Source organism: Moschus berezovskii, chromosome 2, assembly GCF_049115385.1.
Source record: "Moschus berezovskii isolate FMDL1 chromosome 2, NW_MosBer_1.0, whole genome shotgun sequence".
Classification (NCBI taxonomy): Eukaryota; Metazoa; Chordata; class Mammalia; order Artiodactyla; family Moschidae; genus Moschus; species Moschus berezovskii.
Window position 1 is genome coordinate 23,498,689 of NC_142461.1, and position 20,551 is coordinate 23,519,239.

Here is a 20,551-nt window from a genome sequence, read left to right on the forward strand (position 1 = left end):
TAAGATGCTGTTCCACTGTTTGCTTGCGGGACTGTGCCATTTTGTATTCCTACTAGCAATGTATGAAAGTTTGAGCTGTTCAGAATCTTTGCCAGCACTTGGTCCTGTCAGTATTGGAGCCATTCTAATGGATTTGTGTAGTGGTACCTCATCATGCTTCTGATTTGCCTTTCCTTCCTACCTAATGTTGGTGAACATCTTTTCATGTGCCAAATTGCCTTTTTATCTCTTACTTGGTTGAGTGTCTGTTCTTTTCCCCATTTAAAAATTCTGTCTGCTTTTCTTTCTTGAGTTGTAAGAGTTTTGGGGTTTTTTGTTTTTATTCTTGGTACAAGTCATTTGATACTTTCTCCCTGTCAATAGTTTGTCTTTTTATTGTTTTAACAGTACTTGCAGAATAAAATATTTCAATTTTGATGGAGCCCATTTTATCATTTTTTATAGCTCATGCTTTTGGTGTTAGGTTGAAAATTGTTTAAGTCTCAGATGACATTTTTTTTTCTTACATTTCATTCTGCTATACCCTTTTTCTTTGAATTATTGTGGTGCTTGGAAATGAAATGATACAGCAAGAAACTTATCTTCAAGTAAAGGTTAATGTTGAATTTTAACAACGGCTTAAGAAAATCAGGAATTAAAACCACCTATAGTATGATTATTATTATTATAACTATATACAAACATTCATATTAAGGAACTTTTGCAAAGGGAAGGAACAAAAATGGCTGGTGTGGCACTTTAAGTCAATGATCCTCTAATCCTGGCTGTTATATCAGAATCACCTGGGTAGCTCTTTAAAAACAAGAATACCCAGATTCTCTTTCTCTTAGATCCTGTGTGGGCCCCCGACTTTTTGTGTTTGTGTTAGTAGCTCGGTTGTGTTAAACTCTGTGGCCCCATGAAACTGTGGCCAGCCAGGCTCTTCTGTGCATGGAGTTCTCCAGATAAGAATACTGGAGTAGGTTGCTATTTCCTTCTTAAGGGGATATTCCTGACCCAGGTCTCCTGCATTGCAGGTGGATTCTTTACCATCTGAGCTACCGGAGAAGCTTTTTAAGATAGACTTTATTTTTTATAGCAGTTTTTGATTCACAGCAAGATTGAGCAAAAGGTATAGAGATTTCCTATATGCCCACTGACACATGTACAGTTTTCCCCACCACAAGCATCCCTGCCAGAGTGGTGCGATTGTTACAGTAATGAACTTACACTGACTTATCATTATCACCCACAGTCCATCATTTACATGATGTTTATTCTTGGTGGTGTTTATTCTATGCATTTTGGCAACTCTGTAATGAAATACCATTACAATAGCATACAGAATATTTTCACTGCCCTAAAAATCCTCTGTACTCTGCATATTCATTTTTCCTTTCACTCTAATCCCTGGAAACCACTGATCTTTTTTACAGTCTCTTTAGTTACACCATTTCCAGAATGTCATGTGGTTGGAATCATGTTGTACGTAGCCTTTTCAGATTGACTTCTTTCACTTTGTAGTATGTACTTAAGGTTCCTCTGCATCTTTTTTTTTTCTTTCATGGGCTTGATAGCTCATTTCTTTCTAGTACTGAGTGATATTCCAGTGTCGGGATGTACCGCAGTTTGTTTATTTACCTACTTAAAGGCATGTTCTTTGCTTCCGAGGTTTGGCAGTTATGAGTAAAGGTGCTATAAACGTTGGTGTGGAGGATTTTATGTCAACATACATTGTCAACTCCTTTGGCATTTATTCTGGGGAGCATAATTTTCTGTATCACATAGTAAGAGTATGTCTAGTTTTGTAAGAAACTGCCTCTGTCTTCCCAAGTGGCTGTATCATTTTGTGTCCCTCCCAGCAGTGGTTGAGTGTTTGTTCCTATTGCTCTACATCCTCACCAAATTTGGTGTTGTCCTTGTTTTGGATTTTGGCCATTCTAATACATGTGTGCTGGCATCCCATTATTTTAATTCAGACATTGAACATCTTTTTATATGCCTATTTGCTATCTGAATATCTTTTTGGTGAGGTGTCCAAGTCTTGCCAGTTTTAAAAGTTGGATTGTTTATTTTCTTATTGCTGAGTTTTATAAATTCTTTGTGTATTTTGGTTAACAGTCCTTTATCAGGTGTATTGAAATTAAAAGATGTTTACTCCTTGAAAGGAAAGTTATGACCAACCTAGACAGCATACTAAAAAAGAGAGACATCACTTTGTCAACAAAGGGTCCGTCTAGTCAAGGCTGATTTTTCCAGTGCTCGTGTATGGATGTGAGAGTTGGACTATAAAGAAAGTTGAGTGCAGAACAGTTAATGCTTTTGAACTGTGGTGCTGGAGAAGACTTTTGAGGGTCCCTTGGACTGCAAGGAGATCCAACCAGTGCATCCTGAAGGAGATCAGTCTTGGGTGTTCATTGGAAGGACTGATGCTGAGGCTGAAACTCCAATACTTTGGCCACCTCATGCAAAGAGCTGACTCATTAGAAAAGACTCTGATGCTGGGAAAGATTAAGGGCAGGAGAAGGGGACAACAGAGGATGAGATGGTTGGATGGCATCACTGACTCAATGGACATGGGTTTGAGTGGACTCCAGGAGTTGGTGATGGACAGGGAGGCCTGGTGTGCGTTCATGGGGTCGCAAAGAGTCGGACTCGACTGAGCGACTGAATTGAATTGAATCAGGTGTATGTGTCTTTTGTAAATATTTTCTTCCAGTCTGTCTTGTCTTCTCATTCTCTTGATTGAAATCTCTTAGTCTCTGTAGGATTCTGTCTCTTTGCCAGGTTTATGATCTATTGTTTTAAATTACTGTGTATTGCTTTATCCTTTGCAAGGCTAGATGCTTTGCATATTCATCAGTTTTCAGCTACTACTTTAGCCTCTTGTCACAGCTGGTACATCATCCCTCTCTCAGCTTCCATGATCTTGTTACTTGCTCTTCGTCGTGTCATTCTTCACATTCCAACTCTTCATCTGCATAATGTTCATATAGATTTTTTAAGTAATGGATCTGGTCACAATATGATTGGCAGGACCCTTTGGTTCTGGTACCACCTTTATCTCAGGGTTTTTCTTCCCCTTTGCCTTTGCTAGTGCAAAAACTAATTAGGTTTTGTTAGGGTGTGAGATTAATAATGTTACATATCCCCCACTTTCTGTTTCAAACTTTCTGTATTGTTATGTTAAGAATTTGTAAGATAAAGGTTAAATCTTCTGTCACTTTATGTGTATTTGCTTTATATGCCAGGTTAGTCTTGACAACCAAGGTCTGTCTAGTCAAGGCTATGGTTTTTCCCGTGGTCATGTATGGATGTGAGAGTTGAACTATGAAGAAGGCTGATCGCCGAAGAATTGATGCTTTTGAACTGTGGTGCTGGAGAAGACTCTTGAGAGTCCCTTGGACTGCAAGGAGATCCAACCAGTCCATTCTAGAGATCATCAATCCTGGGTGTTCATTGGAGGGACTGATGCTAAAGCTGAAAATGCAATACTTTGGCCACCTCATGCGACGAGTTGACTCACTAGAAAAGACTCTGATGCTGGGAAAGGTTGGGGGCAGGAGGAGAAGGGGACAACAGAGAATGAGATGGCTGGATGGCATCACCTACTGTATGGACATGAGTTTGAGTGAACTCCGGGAGTTAGTGATGGACAGGGAAGGCCTGGCGTGCTGTGATTTATGGGGTCGCAGAGAGTCGGACACGACTGAGCGACTGAACTGAACTGAGTCTTGAAAAAGCCTGTTTTGATCTTCATAAACATTAAGTTTTCATCTCATTCCTACCATTTTATTATATGATTGGACAAATAATCTTTCACTTTTCATGTATCAGTACACTTTTCTGAAACAGTTTTAGAGGAACAATTTCTTGCTCATAGAGTGATCTGAATAAGAGATGATTGCAGCAAGTATATTTAAGGGCATTTATCTTTCATCTTTTAGTCATATCTGTGTGTGATCATTCAAAAATATAACAAAATTAACTCTTAATAGCAACTTCCTTTCTGTTAAGTAGAATTCACTATTACTGATTTGTCAGGATAATTTTTTGAAGTATAATGCAAATAAAGCAGTGTTATCATTTATGACACACTGTGCTAGTTGGTTGCATTTTAATTTTGTTGCAAGGCAATATCTTATACTTGCTGATATATTTTTAGTGTATAAATTAGTGATTTTAGAAAGCATGCCTTATTTTATAACTTTTAAATTTAATAGGAAAATTTTTCATTTATTCAGCAAATATACCAAGCATGTTTTTGCATTCCAAAATCAGAATGATTTTATAAATAGAGTTAACATATAACTTGATTTTATAACAGAGAATATTTTCACTTAAATCTTTCCAAATGATTAATTTCTAGGTTTTCTGGTGTTTAGAATGTATAATACAGTTTCTCTAGTATTATCATGGTTTTAATTTAATTGCTGTTCAGAGTTTAGAGCGTCAGTGAATACGAAGCTTGATGAAGAATTTTGTCAAGAGGTACATTTTTAACTTGCTGGGTTTTTTTTGTTTGTTTAGCATATGGGAGCTTGCATATGATGTGTGGTAGACTTAATTACTTGAAATATGTTTACCACTGTCAACTGACACGGATGTTTATCACTTTTAATATTGTCAACATATTTATGGAGTAATCTCTTGGTGATATATTTGAAGTCAAGTAGCTGAGTCTTGTGAACAAGCGTATACAATAAAATTTTGAATTATGTGGTATAGACTAGTGGTTTTCATACTGTATGTTTGGTAAGAATAGATTAATTGTCCCACCAGTAAAATCTCCCACTATTTTTCCTCTACATGTAAGAAAAAATAGATTACAGTTTTCTCAGCTTCAGCTTTCTCTCCTGTGTGTTGAGAATAATGTGTGTGTGTTTTTTTAAAATCTTTGGCACTTGCAATCACTTTATTCTCATTCTAATACACAATGACATTTTATTTACATGTGTTTATAATTTGGGTTTTAGGTGTCAGGAAAGCACTGTGACTTCAGATTCTTCCCAGCCTGAAAAAGTTAAACCGCTGCTGTAGATTATCTATGGTGAAGAATGTTTAGAGATTAAAGAAAAAATGTCTCTTAAGGCTGGAGTTACTGAGAGTTGAGGTGAACCGTGGAAAATTGGTTAGATTTGAAAAACTGTTATTAATAGTCCCAAAGTGTCATAGGAACTTAGAGGACAGATGCAGTACTTCATGACAAAGCTAAAACCAGAGTCTGTTTCCTAGTCAAAGAATTTTTCCGTTGGACTGATAACATAGTAGGAAGAAGTAATAGTTACCTGTTACTGGAGAAGGTGTGAATACACTTGTGGATTGTGGAAAAATATTCCTGAATTCTTATCAGAATTGTCTTTAAAGGGTATTTCAGACTGGAAGGAACTTTATGCAAAGGCAGATATGGTGAAAGAACTACCTTGTTGGAGGTGAATCATGATATTGGAGGGTGGGGATGAAATAAAGGGTCTTTTATATGCCAGGCACTGTTCTAGATGTGGGAGGTACACATGGAGAAGAGAAAATCACTGCTGCAATGGAGCAATAGTAAACAGATAAATATGTAATATACTGGTAATTAGTGACGAATACAGTGAGGAAAAATATTATAGTGTAGGGTGAAGAAGTAGAGGTATTGTTATTAAAATAGAATAGTCGGGGAAGATCTTTTTGTGGAGGTTAAACTTGAGTAGAAGAAAAGGAGGGGAGTGAACTGTGTGAACTAAGCAGCGGAGTTGGCAGAGCACATTTGCAGTATGCAGCTTCATGGTAGCTGGAGTACATTAAGTTAATATATTTTATGCCCCTTGAGTGTTTGCTGAGTGTTAGGCACTGTCTTATGTGTATTTCAAGTGGTAATTCAGTCCTTAAAACAGTCCTAGAAAATGGATACTGTTTCAGATATGAGGAAACTGAAGCATGGAGATGAAATAATTTACCCAAGGTTGCACTCCTAGTCAGGGAAATGGGATTCAAGCCCAGGTAGTTTGACTCCAAAATCAGTGTTTTTGACCATTTTTCAAAGATGGGGAGGGGTAGTGTAGTAGGAAGTTTCACTGGAGCAATACAGCCTGAGACCAGTTCTGTGGCACCTTTGTAGTTCTTTCGTAAGTCTTTAGATTTTATGCTGACGAGTTACATCATTGGAGGGTTGAGAAATGCCTAGGAGGTTGCTTTATGATTCTGGAGGTCAAGAGACTGGTCTGGACTGTACAAAACGCGTTTTGTTAGTTATCTGTATATAGATTATATTATAACTTAAAATGTTTCTACTGGTCTGTAACATGTTTTCTTTGATTTAAAATCGAAGATTTCACTTCATTATTTTGTTGAACAGATAATGTGCATGTATACATATGAGTGTGCGTTGGGTTTATAAACAAACTGTAATGAACCCTTCTGTTAATAGGTGCGAGAAGATGTACTAAATTCATTGAATAACAACTTTCTTCAAACGCTAAATCAAGCTTGGAATGATCATCAGACAGCTATGGTGATGATTAGAGACATACTAATGTATATGGTAAGTAGAGCTTTGTTGTTTTTCCTTTAAGTTAAGCACTTCGAAACTGTCTTTTTTTTTTTTGTCACATTTAGTTAGATGGTGCAGCTCAGTGTGGAAAGCTTTTCTTTTTTTTTTTAATACCGTTTATGTCATAAGGGCCAACTTTAGCATATATGAATAAAATCTTAGTTGTTCGTATACTTAATGATTAGAAAGGAAAAGATGTAAGATAGCACTTATGTGTCAGTATGGGAAATACTGAAAAGCCCATCTCTCTTTGAGTAAGGGGAGTTGAGTGACAGTGTGAGCGATGAAAGCTAAACATTCCCTTGCAGGTTTTTAAGCCCTAATGTCCTTGTGTTTTCAGTTACAGGAGATACCGTATTAATGGAAATATTTCTGTAATAACTGTATTCTTAATAGCTGCCATCTATCTCTCCCAGTAGTGTGTGTGTGCTCAGTCGTGTCCGACTCTTTGTGACCCCATGGACTGTAGCCCGCCAGGCTCCTCTGTCCATGCAATTGCCCAGGCAGGAATACTAGAGTGAGTTGCCATTTCCTCCTCTAGGGATGTGTGTGTATATGTGTACATGTACACACACACACACACACACGTATATATATTCTTCAGATATGTATTCCCTTTTTCATGTGTCACTTTTTTGTTTTTATCATTCAAAAAAGTACCTTGATCAAAAGAATTAGGAAAACATTGACTTGAGCTAGACTGTTTAATAGCTTTTAAGGAGATTAAAAAACTGTCAGGTTTTTTTTTTAATACAATTATTAAGATTCGTCAACCTTAATTATTGTGTCTGCAGAGTCATCAAGCCCAATAACTTGTTTCTTCAGTGTTTATGCTTGGGAATTGGACTTAATGATTTTCTTCCAAGATTTTACTCTCTGCTTTGGAATTTTTATTTTCAGTTTCTTTAGCTTTTGATTATTAGTTGTAATGGTGAGAGTGGATCCTAGTTTCTTTACTTGGTAGAATGAGGCAGTCTTTGTGAGATCAAAGAACTGTAAAGTTTTTTGTTCTGCTGAGTGAATTCAGTCAGGCCTATTAGCCCAGGATTTGTGATGCTGGGAAAGATTGATCGCAGGAGAAGGGGATGGCAGAGGATGAGGTGGTTAGATGGCATCACCGATGCTATGGACATGAGTTTAAGTAAGCTCTGGGGGTTGGTGAGGCTTGGAGTGCTACAGTCCATGGGGTCACAAAGAGTGGGACATGACTGAGTGACTGAACTGAACTGATTGGCAAGAGTGTCAAAGAGGGGCTACTTCATTTTTCAGGGTTTTGGGAAAAGGTTTAGCAGATTATTTAGCCTTTCTGAGCCTAATTTTCCTCTTCACAGTAGTTACCTTAATGTGGACATTTTGAGGTAAATGAGGTAGCCTGTGAAAACATATAACGTTTAGGATTTATATGTGAAATGACTTAACTTACTGCCGTCTTCTTGAAGTTCCAGGTTTGTTGAGTCTTTGAGTTTCAACACAGACACTGAGATAGAAAATCACTGGTGATTTTATAAACCATTGCTCTATTGATAAAAGGAATATTTTGAAATAATACATACCTACTCTTTATACCCTGTGAATTTTTTAGAATTTCTATTTTATTTCAGCACACACACCGCATATTTTGTTGGCAGGGGCACAAAAGAAATCTCAGACTTTGAATCCTAGCTGTTATGTGACTGTAGTCAGGGAACTAATTATCATAATCAAGGAACTAATTATTACTCCTTAGCTTCATTTATAAAATGAAAATAATATTGTACTCATGGGTAGAGTAGCCATGAGGCTTAAAGGAGTCCTTCATGTGAAGCACTTAAATGGCCTGGACTGTAGTATTGTATTCAGTAAAAGTTAGTAGTTACATTTCCCTTCATCTTTTCATCAAATCCATCTGGTAGTGTAACAGCCCTGGATAAACCCAGCCACTTGCCTTCCCTGGGCTACTGCTGGTAAAAACCCCATTTGGGAAACCTCATACTACGTGTCCATTTTCATAAACTCCCTCTATCAACCTTCCAACACTGCCCAGAAGTCTAACTCTTTGTCTAGTCAGCTCATTCTACCACTTTGAAACAGTGATTTCTTTTCAAGCATCCTGCTATCCTGCTGGTCCCCTTACTCTTAATAAACAATCTCATCTGCCTTTCAAAGAGAAAGCATCAGGTAGAAGCTGTATTCATCTCTTGCCTCTGCGTCTGCAAGTTTCCCTCTGTTTTCTTCCCCTTCTCAGAATAATATCCTGCTAAATTTTCCCTTGGACCCCTCCACTGCCACCCAGGATCTCCCATTGCTATTCACAGCTAAATGTCTCATAGGAAGTGTTGACACTTGCTGTCTCTCTTTTCTCATTGGTTTGAATCCACCTGCAATGTAGGAGACCCAGATTCGGTCCCTGAGTTGGGAAGATCCCCTGGAAGAAGAAATGGTAAACCACTCCAATATTCTTGCCTGGGAAATCCCATGCACAGAGGAGCCTAGTGGGCTAAAGTCCATGGAGTCACAAGAGTCAGATACAACTTTGCAACTAAACCACCAACATTCATTTTGAGTGTTTCAGTCACGCTTCTACCGCAACTCTTCTGTTCTGTCTTGCTCCTACTAGGATCACCATGTCTGCACATGTCTGAAAACAAAGCTCACTGCTAATCCTCACTTGCCTTGATTTTTCCAGCAGCATTGGCACGCTTGAGTACTATTATTCTGGCATGGTTGGGTCCTTAATTTCTGTGATCAAGTACTCCCTTGGTATGCCTCTGCCTTTCTGATTGTTTCTTCTCAGTCACTCTTTCTCTTCTTGCCCCTTAAAATAGGGCCATTCTTGGGGTTTACCCTGGGCTTCCCTCTACTGGTGCATGGTATTTAATTACCTTGACTCTCTGTAGTGCCTCTGTGCAGATGATTCCCACCTTCTCTCTCCAGTCTCGTGCTCTTGAGATTCAGACTCATAAATTCATTGATCTAGCTGGACTGTCTACTCCCTTTGTAGTATTTATCATTAGTAACAACTGCTTAAAGCCTCTCTTCCTCACTAAACTGGACTGGGAGGGGTGGGGATGGGACAGTGTTTGTGTCGCTGCTCTGTCTCCAACACCTAGCACAGCCTTCTGCACAACCTAGGCACTCACTACGTCTTTGAATTACTATTCACGTCGTTTTTTAATATATAGTGCATTTTTTTCAAGTTCAGTTCAGTCACTCAGTCGTGTCCGACTCTTTGCAACCCCGTGAATCACAGCACGCCAGGCCTCCCTGTCCATCACCAACTCCCGGAGTTCACTCAAACTCATGTCCATCGAGTCGGTGATGCCATCCAGCCATCTCATCCTCTGTCGTCCCCTTCTCCTCCCGCCTCCAATCCCTCCCAGCATCAGTCTTTTCCAATGAGTCAACTCTTCGCATGAGGAGGCCAAAGTATTGGAGTTTCAGCTTTAGCATCAGTCCTTCCAATGAACACCCAGGATTGATCTCCTTTAGAATGGACTGGTTGGATCTCCTTGCAGTACAAGGGACTCTCAAGAGTCTTCTCCAGCACCACAGTTCAAAAGCATCAATTCTTCGGTGCTCAGCTTTCTTCACAGTCCAACTCTCACATGACCACGGGAAAAGCCATAGCCTTGACTAGACGGACCTTGGTTGGCAAAGTCATGTCTCTGCTTTTTAATATGCTCTCTAGGTTGGTCATAACTTTCCTCCCAAGGAGTAAGCGTCTTTTAATTTCCTGGCTGCAATCAGCATCTGCAGTGATTTTGGAGCCCCAAAGAGTAGTCTGACACTGTTTCCACTGTTTTCCCCATCTGTTTCCCATGAAGTGATGGGACCAGATGCCATGATCTCCGTTTTCTGAATGTTGAGCTTCAAGCCAACCTTTTCACTCTCCTCTTTCACTTTCATCAAGAGGCTTTTTAGTTCCTCTTCACTATAGATTTAGAAAGAGGTTAAAGTGTTGATAATGTATTTTCATATTCCATAGGTATAATTCTTTCATCCTTCATTCTCTTCGTTTTGCCTTTTTATATGTAGTATACTTTTAAAATTAAAGTAAAATTAATTTCAGTTAACCTTGAAATGTGCAGAACTAAAGTGTACAAAGTTATTTTTGACACATGTATGCACATGTGTAACCAGTGCTTCAATCAAGATAAATTCTAATTTTCCAAAAACTACTCCTCCCCCGCAATTTTTTTATATTGACATCTCCATTATTCTCTATGAAGCTTTTTACCCTCATTCCAGACTTACCAGATCACTTTACCTGCTAGATAAGACATATACCTAGGCAGATTTTTTCTTCCTGTGAATACTGGCTCTGACTGTTGGAATTTTAGAATTCAGGCTCATGGGAGAAGAGAAGATGCTGCACTGTTTTCCCACCTTCCTCCTCCTCAGCTGACTTTGACAGGGAGATGTCTGTGTCTAAAATGCCCTGCACGAGCCTCAGTATATAGAAACCGTGGGAAACACTGACTCTTGAAAGTGAAAATGGAATCACAGGTTACATGGAGACAGCTATTGGTCGAAATTTGTCCTGAACACTTTGTTGTTGGCAGGTTTAGCATTCTAGAAAGAAAAGTGTACACATATCTCAAAATGGAACATGTGATTCTGCCACTATACTTTTTCTAACATTTGAGAGTTAATTTACCTGTTTTGTCCCTGAAAGCATTGGAGTTTGTAATCTGCTTTATTTTTAATTCATCCTTTTCTTTAAGAAAAGTTAACATGTTAAACTTCTAAGATTGGTTTGGGGCTACTTAGTGTGTTTCCTTTTCAGTTTTTTAATTTTATGAAGAAAATTTGTTATAGGTTATGAAGGCAATGGCAAGCAACTCCAGTACTATTGCCTAGGAAATCCCATGAATGGAGGAGCCTGGTAGGCTGTAGTCCATGGGATCGCTAAGGGTCGGACACGACTGAGCGACTTCACTTTCATTTTTTACTATCACACATTGGAGAAGGAAATGGCAACCCACTCCAGTGTTCTTGCCTGGAGAATCCCAGGGACGGGGGAGCCTGGTGGGCTTCCGTCTATGGGGTCACACAGAGTCGGACACGACTGAAGTGACTTAGCAGCAGCATATAATAGCTTTAATTATCAAAATAATCCATAGTTATATTAATAGTCATGCATTTCTCCCCCTGTAAACTATAAAATAGCTATTAAGGGAAAAATTAAATGCATGGATGGCATTCTGTAGGTTACTTTGGAGAAATTAGAATTCATGGCAAAAGAAATAGGAAAGCATTTCCTATTGTGGCGTGGAAGGTTAATGGAAGGTTAATAGAATAATTTTCTTCATAACATTTTGTGAAGATTTTCAAAGATATTTTCATGTTTTTACTTATTTATCTATATTCCCAGTCATTTTTACAAATAACAAAGATACAGTTCTATTGAGGTGATCCTTAAAGACTAGAAGCTGTAAATTCAAAGTCATGGGGAGAGTTGACTTAGGGGGAAAATGGATCACTGCTTCTTTGAGCTATTAGGAAAGTCATTAGGATGGGTAAAGAGGTGAGGTGGAATGTAGGAAGAACTTGTTGAAGCGGAAGAAAGCCAAGGATGGTCTGCTTAATAAAGTAGAACATGCGACAGTCAGTTACTGGTCGCAGAAGCATGTGAGGTACTGAGGAATGTGGTAGGCTAACTAATGGACTCCCAGATACGCCCACGACTAATCTCTGGAACCTAGAGATGGTCACCATATACGGCAGAAGGAACTTTGCAGAGGTGATGAGGTTGAGGATCATGAGATGATAATTGTCTTAGGTTATCCTGCTGCAGGGTCTTTTTATAAGAGAGTTAGCAGGAGGGTCAGAGTAAGAGAAGGCAATATGATGACAGACACAGAGATTGGAGTGATAACGCTTTGAAGATGGAAGAGGGGCTATAGTCCAGGAATACAGGTGACCACTAGAGATTGAAAGAGACAGAGGAGTGAATCCCCCTCAGAGCCTCTGGAAAGAACCAGTGCTGCTGACATCGTAATCTATCCTAGTCAAACTGTTTTCAGTCTTCTCAACTCTGGACCTGTTGCAGAGTAAACGAGGTGCTGAAGCTGGTCATTTGTTCAGCAGCAATAGGAAACTAACACACGGGGAGGTTTGGAATATCCCCTGTGTTGGGTCAGCCATCTAAGTGGATCATCTGTAATTGTGAGTGGATAATTTAAATTGGCACAAAGTTTGTATAGTGACAGCAGTCAGTAGCCTTCATCCTTTCTTTGGACAGACTTAGCAGTCTCAGAGAAGAATATTCAAAGGCTAAGGAAAACCTATTAATTCAATTTGGCTTATTGGGTACAGGGAATAATTCTAAGATCGTAGTATTGTTAAAATTGTTGATTGTCAATCTGTGCTGTTTTAAGAAGCGGGCAGTTGAATCACAAGTTCGCAGGAAACAAGTATTCATTCGGTGTTAGGGATCAGTAGACATGAAGTCCTAGTTGAAATGAGGAGCTGTTGAAATGTACACAGGGAGAGGTGGGAGGAAAGAGAGGACCTTTAATACCAGAGATATTTGAGGTCTTCTAATGATGAGGCTGAAAGTCTGTCCATCTCAATATGTGGGTGAAGGAAATCCTGATAAGATGGGAGATGAAAGTTTAGGCATCTGTAAGGAGTGTGTCAAATTGGTCATTATTATGAAAATTACAGTTATCAGAGGTGATAGATATCAAGGAACCAAGTTGAGAGATAATATAAGCTGTTTACTAAAGCTACCAAGGATTTGTATGTTCTTGGATACCAGAAGATAGGATGAGAACATGGAGATCACAGAGTTTGAGAGTCTGCATTTTCTTTCCTAGATTTTGATACTTTTTAGATCCAAAAAAATATTTCTTCTTTACTGTATTCTAGATTGAGCACTGAGGAAAGTTTGAAAACATCTGTATTCTAGAAGAGCACAGATAGGTTGTTTAACTCTTCTTGGTACTTTCTCTGCTTTCAAAATATCATCTTAGAAGAAAATAGGATGTGGCTGTTGGGCTGTTAAGCTTCACTTTTTCAGTTTTTTGTTTTTTTTTTTTCTTTAACTATTGCTTTTGCAAGAAGGGCGTGTACAAGACAGGTTCCCCATTTGTGCTCTAGTTTTTGCATTTGTGACTGATAGTATAATACCTTGGTATCTTTATATAGTTGGTTCAAAAGCCAAGTACTAGGCCTTTATGTAAAATAAAACCAGGACAACATCATAAATACTGTGAAGGTTAAGCGTATTGGGCTTGATAGTTAGAATTTCTTTCTTGCCATCCATTTAAGTTCCCGTTTCAGCAAATTAATAGAACCATAAACACTTGATTACTTAGGCCCTGTGAACTGCTTTTGTGTGTGTGCAGTGATGATGTAGCAATCTGTGGCATTGAGTTTAGGGAGGTAGGCAAGCAGGTATTAATCTATCATGGGTAGGTCCTGTGGAAGTGCAGTCATAGAGCACAGATATCTTGGTGTAGGAAAGGAAGATGAAACTTTTGTCAATAAAGGAGACTTCTCCACACACACACACTTACATGTTTATGATAATTTATTTACACAGAGTTGAGCTAACATTCATTCACCTTTGTTGCTTATGTGGATAAATTCATTCATTCAGCAGGTATGCAGTGAATGTGTATTGTGTGTCAAACACTATTCTAAACAACTGGGTTTCTTTTTCCAATTTCTTCTGTCATTGGGCAGTTTTATGATGTGGACATCGCATTTGGGTAGATAATCCTGTTTTCCCAAGCCTATAATTTAAGAAAACTGATTTTTATCAATGATCCAAGTGTAAGCTATGAAAGCATATTAGAAATTTTAGCATTGTTTCTTTTCTCATTTTAAAATTTTGAATCTGATAGTAAAATTCTCATTAAAGTGATTTTCTAAGGGTTTAGATACCTAATTGTCATCAGAAGTTATTTAAAACTGTTATTATTAGAATAGTTAGAAACTCAGCAAAAATATTAGATACTGTATGTAGCAGTTACAGCAGTTATTCTAATCACTAATTCGAAAGTCCCCTTTTAATTTTTTTAAAAACGCTTTATAACAGGGAGAAGGAAATGGCAATCCACTCCAGTATCCTTGCCTGGAGAATCCCATGGACAGAGGAGCCTGGCAGGTTACAGTCCATAGGGTCACAAAGAGTCGGAGACGACTGAATGATGAACACTTACGTATAACAAATAAAACTACACATTTGCCCGTTTTTTTTTAAATGTGGGTTTTCTGATTTTTTAAAAAATTTGTGAGAGTTCTTTGTATGTTCTGGATAAAAATACTTCAACAATAAATGTATTGTGAGATATTGTCTTTCATTCTGGATATGTCTTTTCTCCTACTGGTGTCTCTGAAGAAGAGTTTTAAATTGCAGTTGATTTCAGTTTTTCAGTCTGCGGTTGTTGGAGTAAGTGTTGTATATGTATCAGCTGGTCAGATTTACTAATCAGGTTCAGATCTTACACATCTTTACTAATTTGTCTGCTTGTTCTATCAACTACCAAGAAATGTAAAATCTTCAGATTTGATTTGGGTCTTATTTCTCCTTTTAGATTATATATTTTGAAGTTTTGTTACACAGTGAATATAAATTTAAGATTATATCCTTCTTTATCTTTAGTAATACTTCCTGCTTAAAGACTACTTTGTCTAGTGTTAATATGAGCTTTCTTATAATTAATGTTTTCATAGCAAAGTTCATCCCACTCTTTGCTTTTCACCTTTTTCTCTGCTTATATTTAAGGTGTGTCACTTCTAAGTACCAAACAGTAACATGCTTTTTAACCCCATCTGATGATCTTTGTAGTTCTTGTACATTTAATGTGATTACTGACACATTTGGGTTTATGTTTGCCATCCTACTGTGGTTTTCTTTTTTCTGTTTGTCTCATCTGTTCTTTATTGATTTTTTTTTTCTTTCAGTTTTCTTTCCTTCTTTTAGGTGAGTCAAGTATGTTTTATTACTATACCCCCTTCCCCCATTAGCTATTATTTATATATGCTTTTATTATTATTGTTTTAGAGATTTAGAGATTACAACACAGACCCTTGACTTACAGTTTATTTATATTTGTTCGTCGTTGGTTTGTTCTTAAACACTTCTGGATAGTTTGAGTGTAGAATACTTTGACTTCCTGAGGCTTTTTCCTCTTAGGTTTTAGATATTGTATCCTGGGGTGTTTGTTTTGTGCTGGGGACAGACCTGGTAACTTTTCCAACATTGTATATGAAAATTTGTGGAGGCCCTGAGTGATGATAACCTTCCTTCTTAGGAAATGCAGTTTTCTTCTGGCAGACAGGCACAGTATGGGCAGATCACCATAATCTAGATGAAACTGGCTTTTAGGTTTTGTTAAGGTTTATCTATTTTTAGTTTGCCTTTTTGTTTTCTTCAGACCATATTTTATTCACAGAAAAAAACCCTTCTGGGGTCTCAGTCAAAAGCCTGAGTTTACCGGTTTGATCTCCACATTGCTGTGCCTTGAGATAATACTGACTTGTCCCCACTGCAAGTCTTCCAGCAGTCTCTGTTCAGCTCTTTAGTCTCCCTGTGTTGCTTTCTGTTTGGCGTTTTGGTGTCTCATCCATGCTTAGATGATGTGTCAGTAAACATCTCAATGAAGTTTGCCTGCACAGCTTTGGTTCTTTTCTTTAGACTTTTGCCTCAGAAGCCTTAGCTACTTGATAGCCATTCCACCTATGACTTTCTGCTTGGCCTCCAATATTGTGATAACAGATGACCCAAGGGAATAAGTGAAGGCAAACATAGGACTCCTCTAAATATACTTGCCTTTTTTCCAGAATCCTGGTCCCACAAATCCAGGTGGCTTTTGGTGCTCTTTGATGCTTTTAAATAGTATTTGTTTGTTTTATTTTAAAATACATATAACATAAAAAATTTTAAACTGTACAGTTAAAATTCAGTGATGTTAAGTACATTCATACTGTTACACAGCTATCATTGCCTCCATTCATGTCTAGAATTTCATCGTGCAAAACTAAAATCTGATACCCATTAAACGGTAACTCCCCATCCCCCCCCACCCTATTCCTCAGTGCCCTGGTCTCCACCTCTGTACTTTCTGACTGTATGAATTAGCCCACTCTAGCTACCTCATAAAAGTGGAATCATAGAATATTTGTCCTTTTGCAGCTTAAGTTTCATCCATTTTGTAATCTGAGTCTGAGTTTCTTTCCTTAACAGATTAGTGGTTAACAGGGAAAAGGGAGTTGGGGTAGGAGGCAAGATGGTGAAACTAAACTTTTGGTGGTGAGCATGTTGTAGTGTATACAGAAGTCATAATGTCTTACGCATGAAATGTGTTACGTCAGTTTTAAAAAATTGTCTTTCTTTTTAAGGCTGAGTAAGTAATACTCATACGGATATGCTACAGTCGCTTATCCATTTGCAAGTCAGTGGTCTCTTGGATTTTTTCCCCACCCTTTGGCTATTTTGAATAACACTGCTATGGATAGGAGTGTAAGAATATTTCTTTTAAGACCCTGCTTTTAAGTATAAACCCAGACAGTAGAATTGCTGGATTACCTTCTTATTTTCCATAGCAGCTGAACAATTTTACATTCCCAGCAACAATATTCAAGAATTCCAATTTCTCCATCTTCTCACTATATGCTTGTTCTTTTTCCTTTCTTTCCCTTTTATTTTAAAGTTGCAGTATCAGCTGTATGTACACATGGTATATTTCCTCCTGGGCTGAACTCTGTGCTATACAGCAGCTTCTTGCTAGCTATCTGTTTTACACATGGTAATGTACAGTGCTACACTCTCATTATCCCACCCTCTCCTTTACCTGCTATGTCTACAAGTTCCTTCTCTACATGCGAATAGGTTCATCAGTATCGTTTTTCTAGATTCTATATATGTGTGTTAATATACAGTATTTATTTTTCTGACTTCTTTACTCTGTATGACAGCCACTAGGTTCTTCCACATCACTTCAGATGACTCGATTTCAATCCAGTTTATGGCTGAATAAATTTTATTATATATATGTACCACATCTTTATCCATTCATCTGTCGATAGACATCTAGGTTGCTTCCATGTCCTGGCTGTTGTAAATAGTGCTACAGTAAACATTGGGGTACATGTGTCTCTTTGAATTATTATTTCTTTTTAATAGTAGCTATCTTGATGGCTGTGAGGTGATATTATTGTAGCTAACTTTTATAGTTATTGTCAAAGGAGTTTGTTTTATAAAGGGTATTCTTTCAAGACGAAAAGAGAAAGTACCTGATAATAGCTTTTTGAGATAGGTGTTATTTTATATTGAAGAAACAGACACAAATGTTAAGGTCACACCTAGTAAATGGTAGAGATAGGATCGAGACAGCCTGTCTGGCTCATAAATCCGTGCTTATAAACACTGAATTATATTGCTTCTCTGATACAGGTCTACTTTTCTAAAAATCTTATAATCTCATTATTAAAATTCTCATGGTTCTAATAGGGACAGTATTTTAGTGTTGTTGCTTTATTCCCTACCATTACATTGGTGAAATTTTGGAATAGGAAACAGTGCATTTATTTTGTGATTTGGTGCAATTTATATAGCTTTAGAGAAACATGACTAGGGGTTTGTTTTGTCACATATCCTAAGATACAGTTCTTGAGATGAACAGAAATTATTTTAAAAGTAGAATTTCTTGGGGACTTCCCTGGTCGTTCCAGTAGTTAAGACTTCATTTTCCAATGTAGGACGTGTGGGTTCCATCCCTCCTCAGGGGACTAAGATCCCACATGCCTCATGGCCAAAAAACCAAAACATAAGACAGAAGTAATATTGTAACAAATTCAGTAAAAAGACTTTTTTAAATAATAGAATTTCTTGGAGCTCCACAGCCTTAAACGGCCTTCATATTCCTAAGAGGGACATTGGGGCCCATTTTATATTGGTGGAAACTATGACTTTGAACTTTAGTTACGCAGCTAAGTTTTCAAGCCAGGTTTTTGGACACTATTTTCTGTGCTTTTTCATTCACTTTATCCATAATTAACCGGTAACATTTCTGTTAAATTCAGAAGTGTTAATCTGGGCAGTTTACGATTTCATATCTTATGGATGCCTTTTCAGCAATGTAGTCAGACACTAGCATTCTGTAAAAATATTGGGACACTTCTTCAAACATTGCTCTGATTAGACTTTTTTTACCCCTACTGTAAATTCTGCTGTAGAATCTTTTCTGTTGCTTTTCTGGGTTTTTGTTTTGTTTTTAAATTTTCTATTTCTATCTTCATTGTGTTAAGCCATCTTAACTTGTGGCTAGAAAGTGAACCCTGTTTTTGAAAACACTTAAATTTATTACTTGTTGGTAAAAGATTGCCTGATGACTAAATTTGGCAAAGTAGGTTCAAACCTACAGTAGCTACTTGTTATAGCTGTATTTTTGTGTGTGTGTTTTCTTTTAAATGAGTTTAATTTTTCAGGATTTATCTCTAGTTTATGAGTAGGATAAATGGTATTTATAAAGATGTTTTAACCTGATTTACATTCCTATTTTTCTATTCTCTTGTTAAAAAAAATAAATGAAAGTAGTTATAGGTCATCTTGCCTTGAGATTAAGAAAAAAGAGTGAGTGAAAGTGAGAAAGTGAAAGAAGAATTAAGTTTTATTAACCATCTTAATGTATTTGATAAACCAACTTTAAGAGCTATTCACTTAAATTCAAAAAGTGGTCTTTGCCTAAAGAGCTGCCATTGGTCATAAGTGGGATCAAGCAGGGAAGTGTAGACAAATGAATACTAAACCATAACTGCCCCTGGTTCCTTACTGTTGTTATCAAAAGTACTGAACTACTGGAATTTGAAGCAAAAAAATGGTGAAGATCTGCCCTAAATTTTTTAATTGAGGCAAAGGAATGTTGTATATATATTTGTAGTACTACGTTTTCAGAGTTGAATATTACCCAAAGGTTGGAATTTGCTCCCTGAGTACCCATTTAATCTTACAAGAAAACATTGTTCATTGAGACTAGATATGAATCATAACTGAAAGAGCTTATAATTTGTTCTTCCCTTGGCTTTTTCGTGACATGATGTCTTTTGATTAAAAATATTTCCCAAACCATTTCTTGTGGGTAAATTAAGTAGTATGAGTTACTTTTTGAACTTCATTACCAAATATTTGTTACTGTTTTATTTTTATTTATCCCTGATGCATGAAACTGTTTAGCCCACTTACACAGTCATTCCTTGACTTTGCATAGATTTAGCTTTCCTGATTTTCCTAAATTTTTTTTTTTTTTTTTTTGCATAGTGTGTCTTGGACCATCTGAGAATACTTTTGCGTTCTGAGTTTGACCTTTCATATATTAGTTAGGTATTAGGTATCCAGGTGAATTAGGTGTCTCGGTGAAGCCATAAGTTAAGGGGAAAAGGTTTACTTAGCTCAGGAATAGCAGTTCCCAAGAGGGAACCATAGAAATTTTAAATGTAGTTTTATCTCTGTAGTGATGAAACGTGGATTTTTCAGAACATTTTCAAATTCACAATGCCTGTATTTTGGCTTTAAAAAGTCAAATAGAAGCAACCACCAACTTTCTACCTCTGCTTGTCTCTCTAGTAGATAACTGATTGAAGTTGAACTAATACAAGTTACATTTTGGTCAAATTAAATATCACATGGACACATACACAGAATAAAAGTCCTGCAGTGATTTAAATGATTACAGCTAAATAGATACTGTATTAACATAAAGTTAGCCATTTATTTTTTAACAAAGATTCCTAGTAGAATCTGTTATGAAATGCTCTTGTGTACCCACAGGCTGAAGTCCTTTTGCTAGTGCTTAATAAAGAGTAAAAAGATTTAGCACGTTCATTCGCAAATACTTTAGTATTTTTCATGTGCAGATCACAAGTTTATTGTGAATGTGTGCCCACATTATTGTTCATACACATGTAAACACCTGGATGTGTGCATGTGTAGCTTTTGTTTTGCTTGATGGATATCAATCACATGTACCAAACAATATAAATGACTATTTGCTATTACTGATTTTAAGTAGCCGCACTCAAGGTTGCAGGTTTTCCTTCTCTATTTAT

At 37.3% G+C, this 20,551-nt stretch overlaps 1 protein-coding gene across 2 annotated transcripts in view; it reads left to right on the forward strand.

Moving 5' to 3' along the window:
* CUL3 (cullin 3) overlaps positions 1-20,551 on the forward strand; it is a 108,159-nt gene that overhangs the window by 49,419 nt on the left and 38,189 nt on the right. For both annotated transcript variants that reach the window (XM_055398892.2, XM_055398893.2), the window contains one exon: positions 6,392-6,505. In XM_055398892.2, the coding sequence (XP_055254867.2) occupies positions 6,392-6,505 (114 nt within the window). The remainder of the gene's footprint in view (positions 1-6,391; positions 6,506-20,551) is intronic.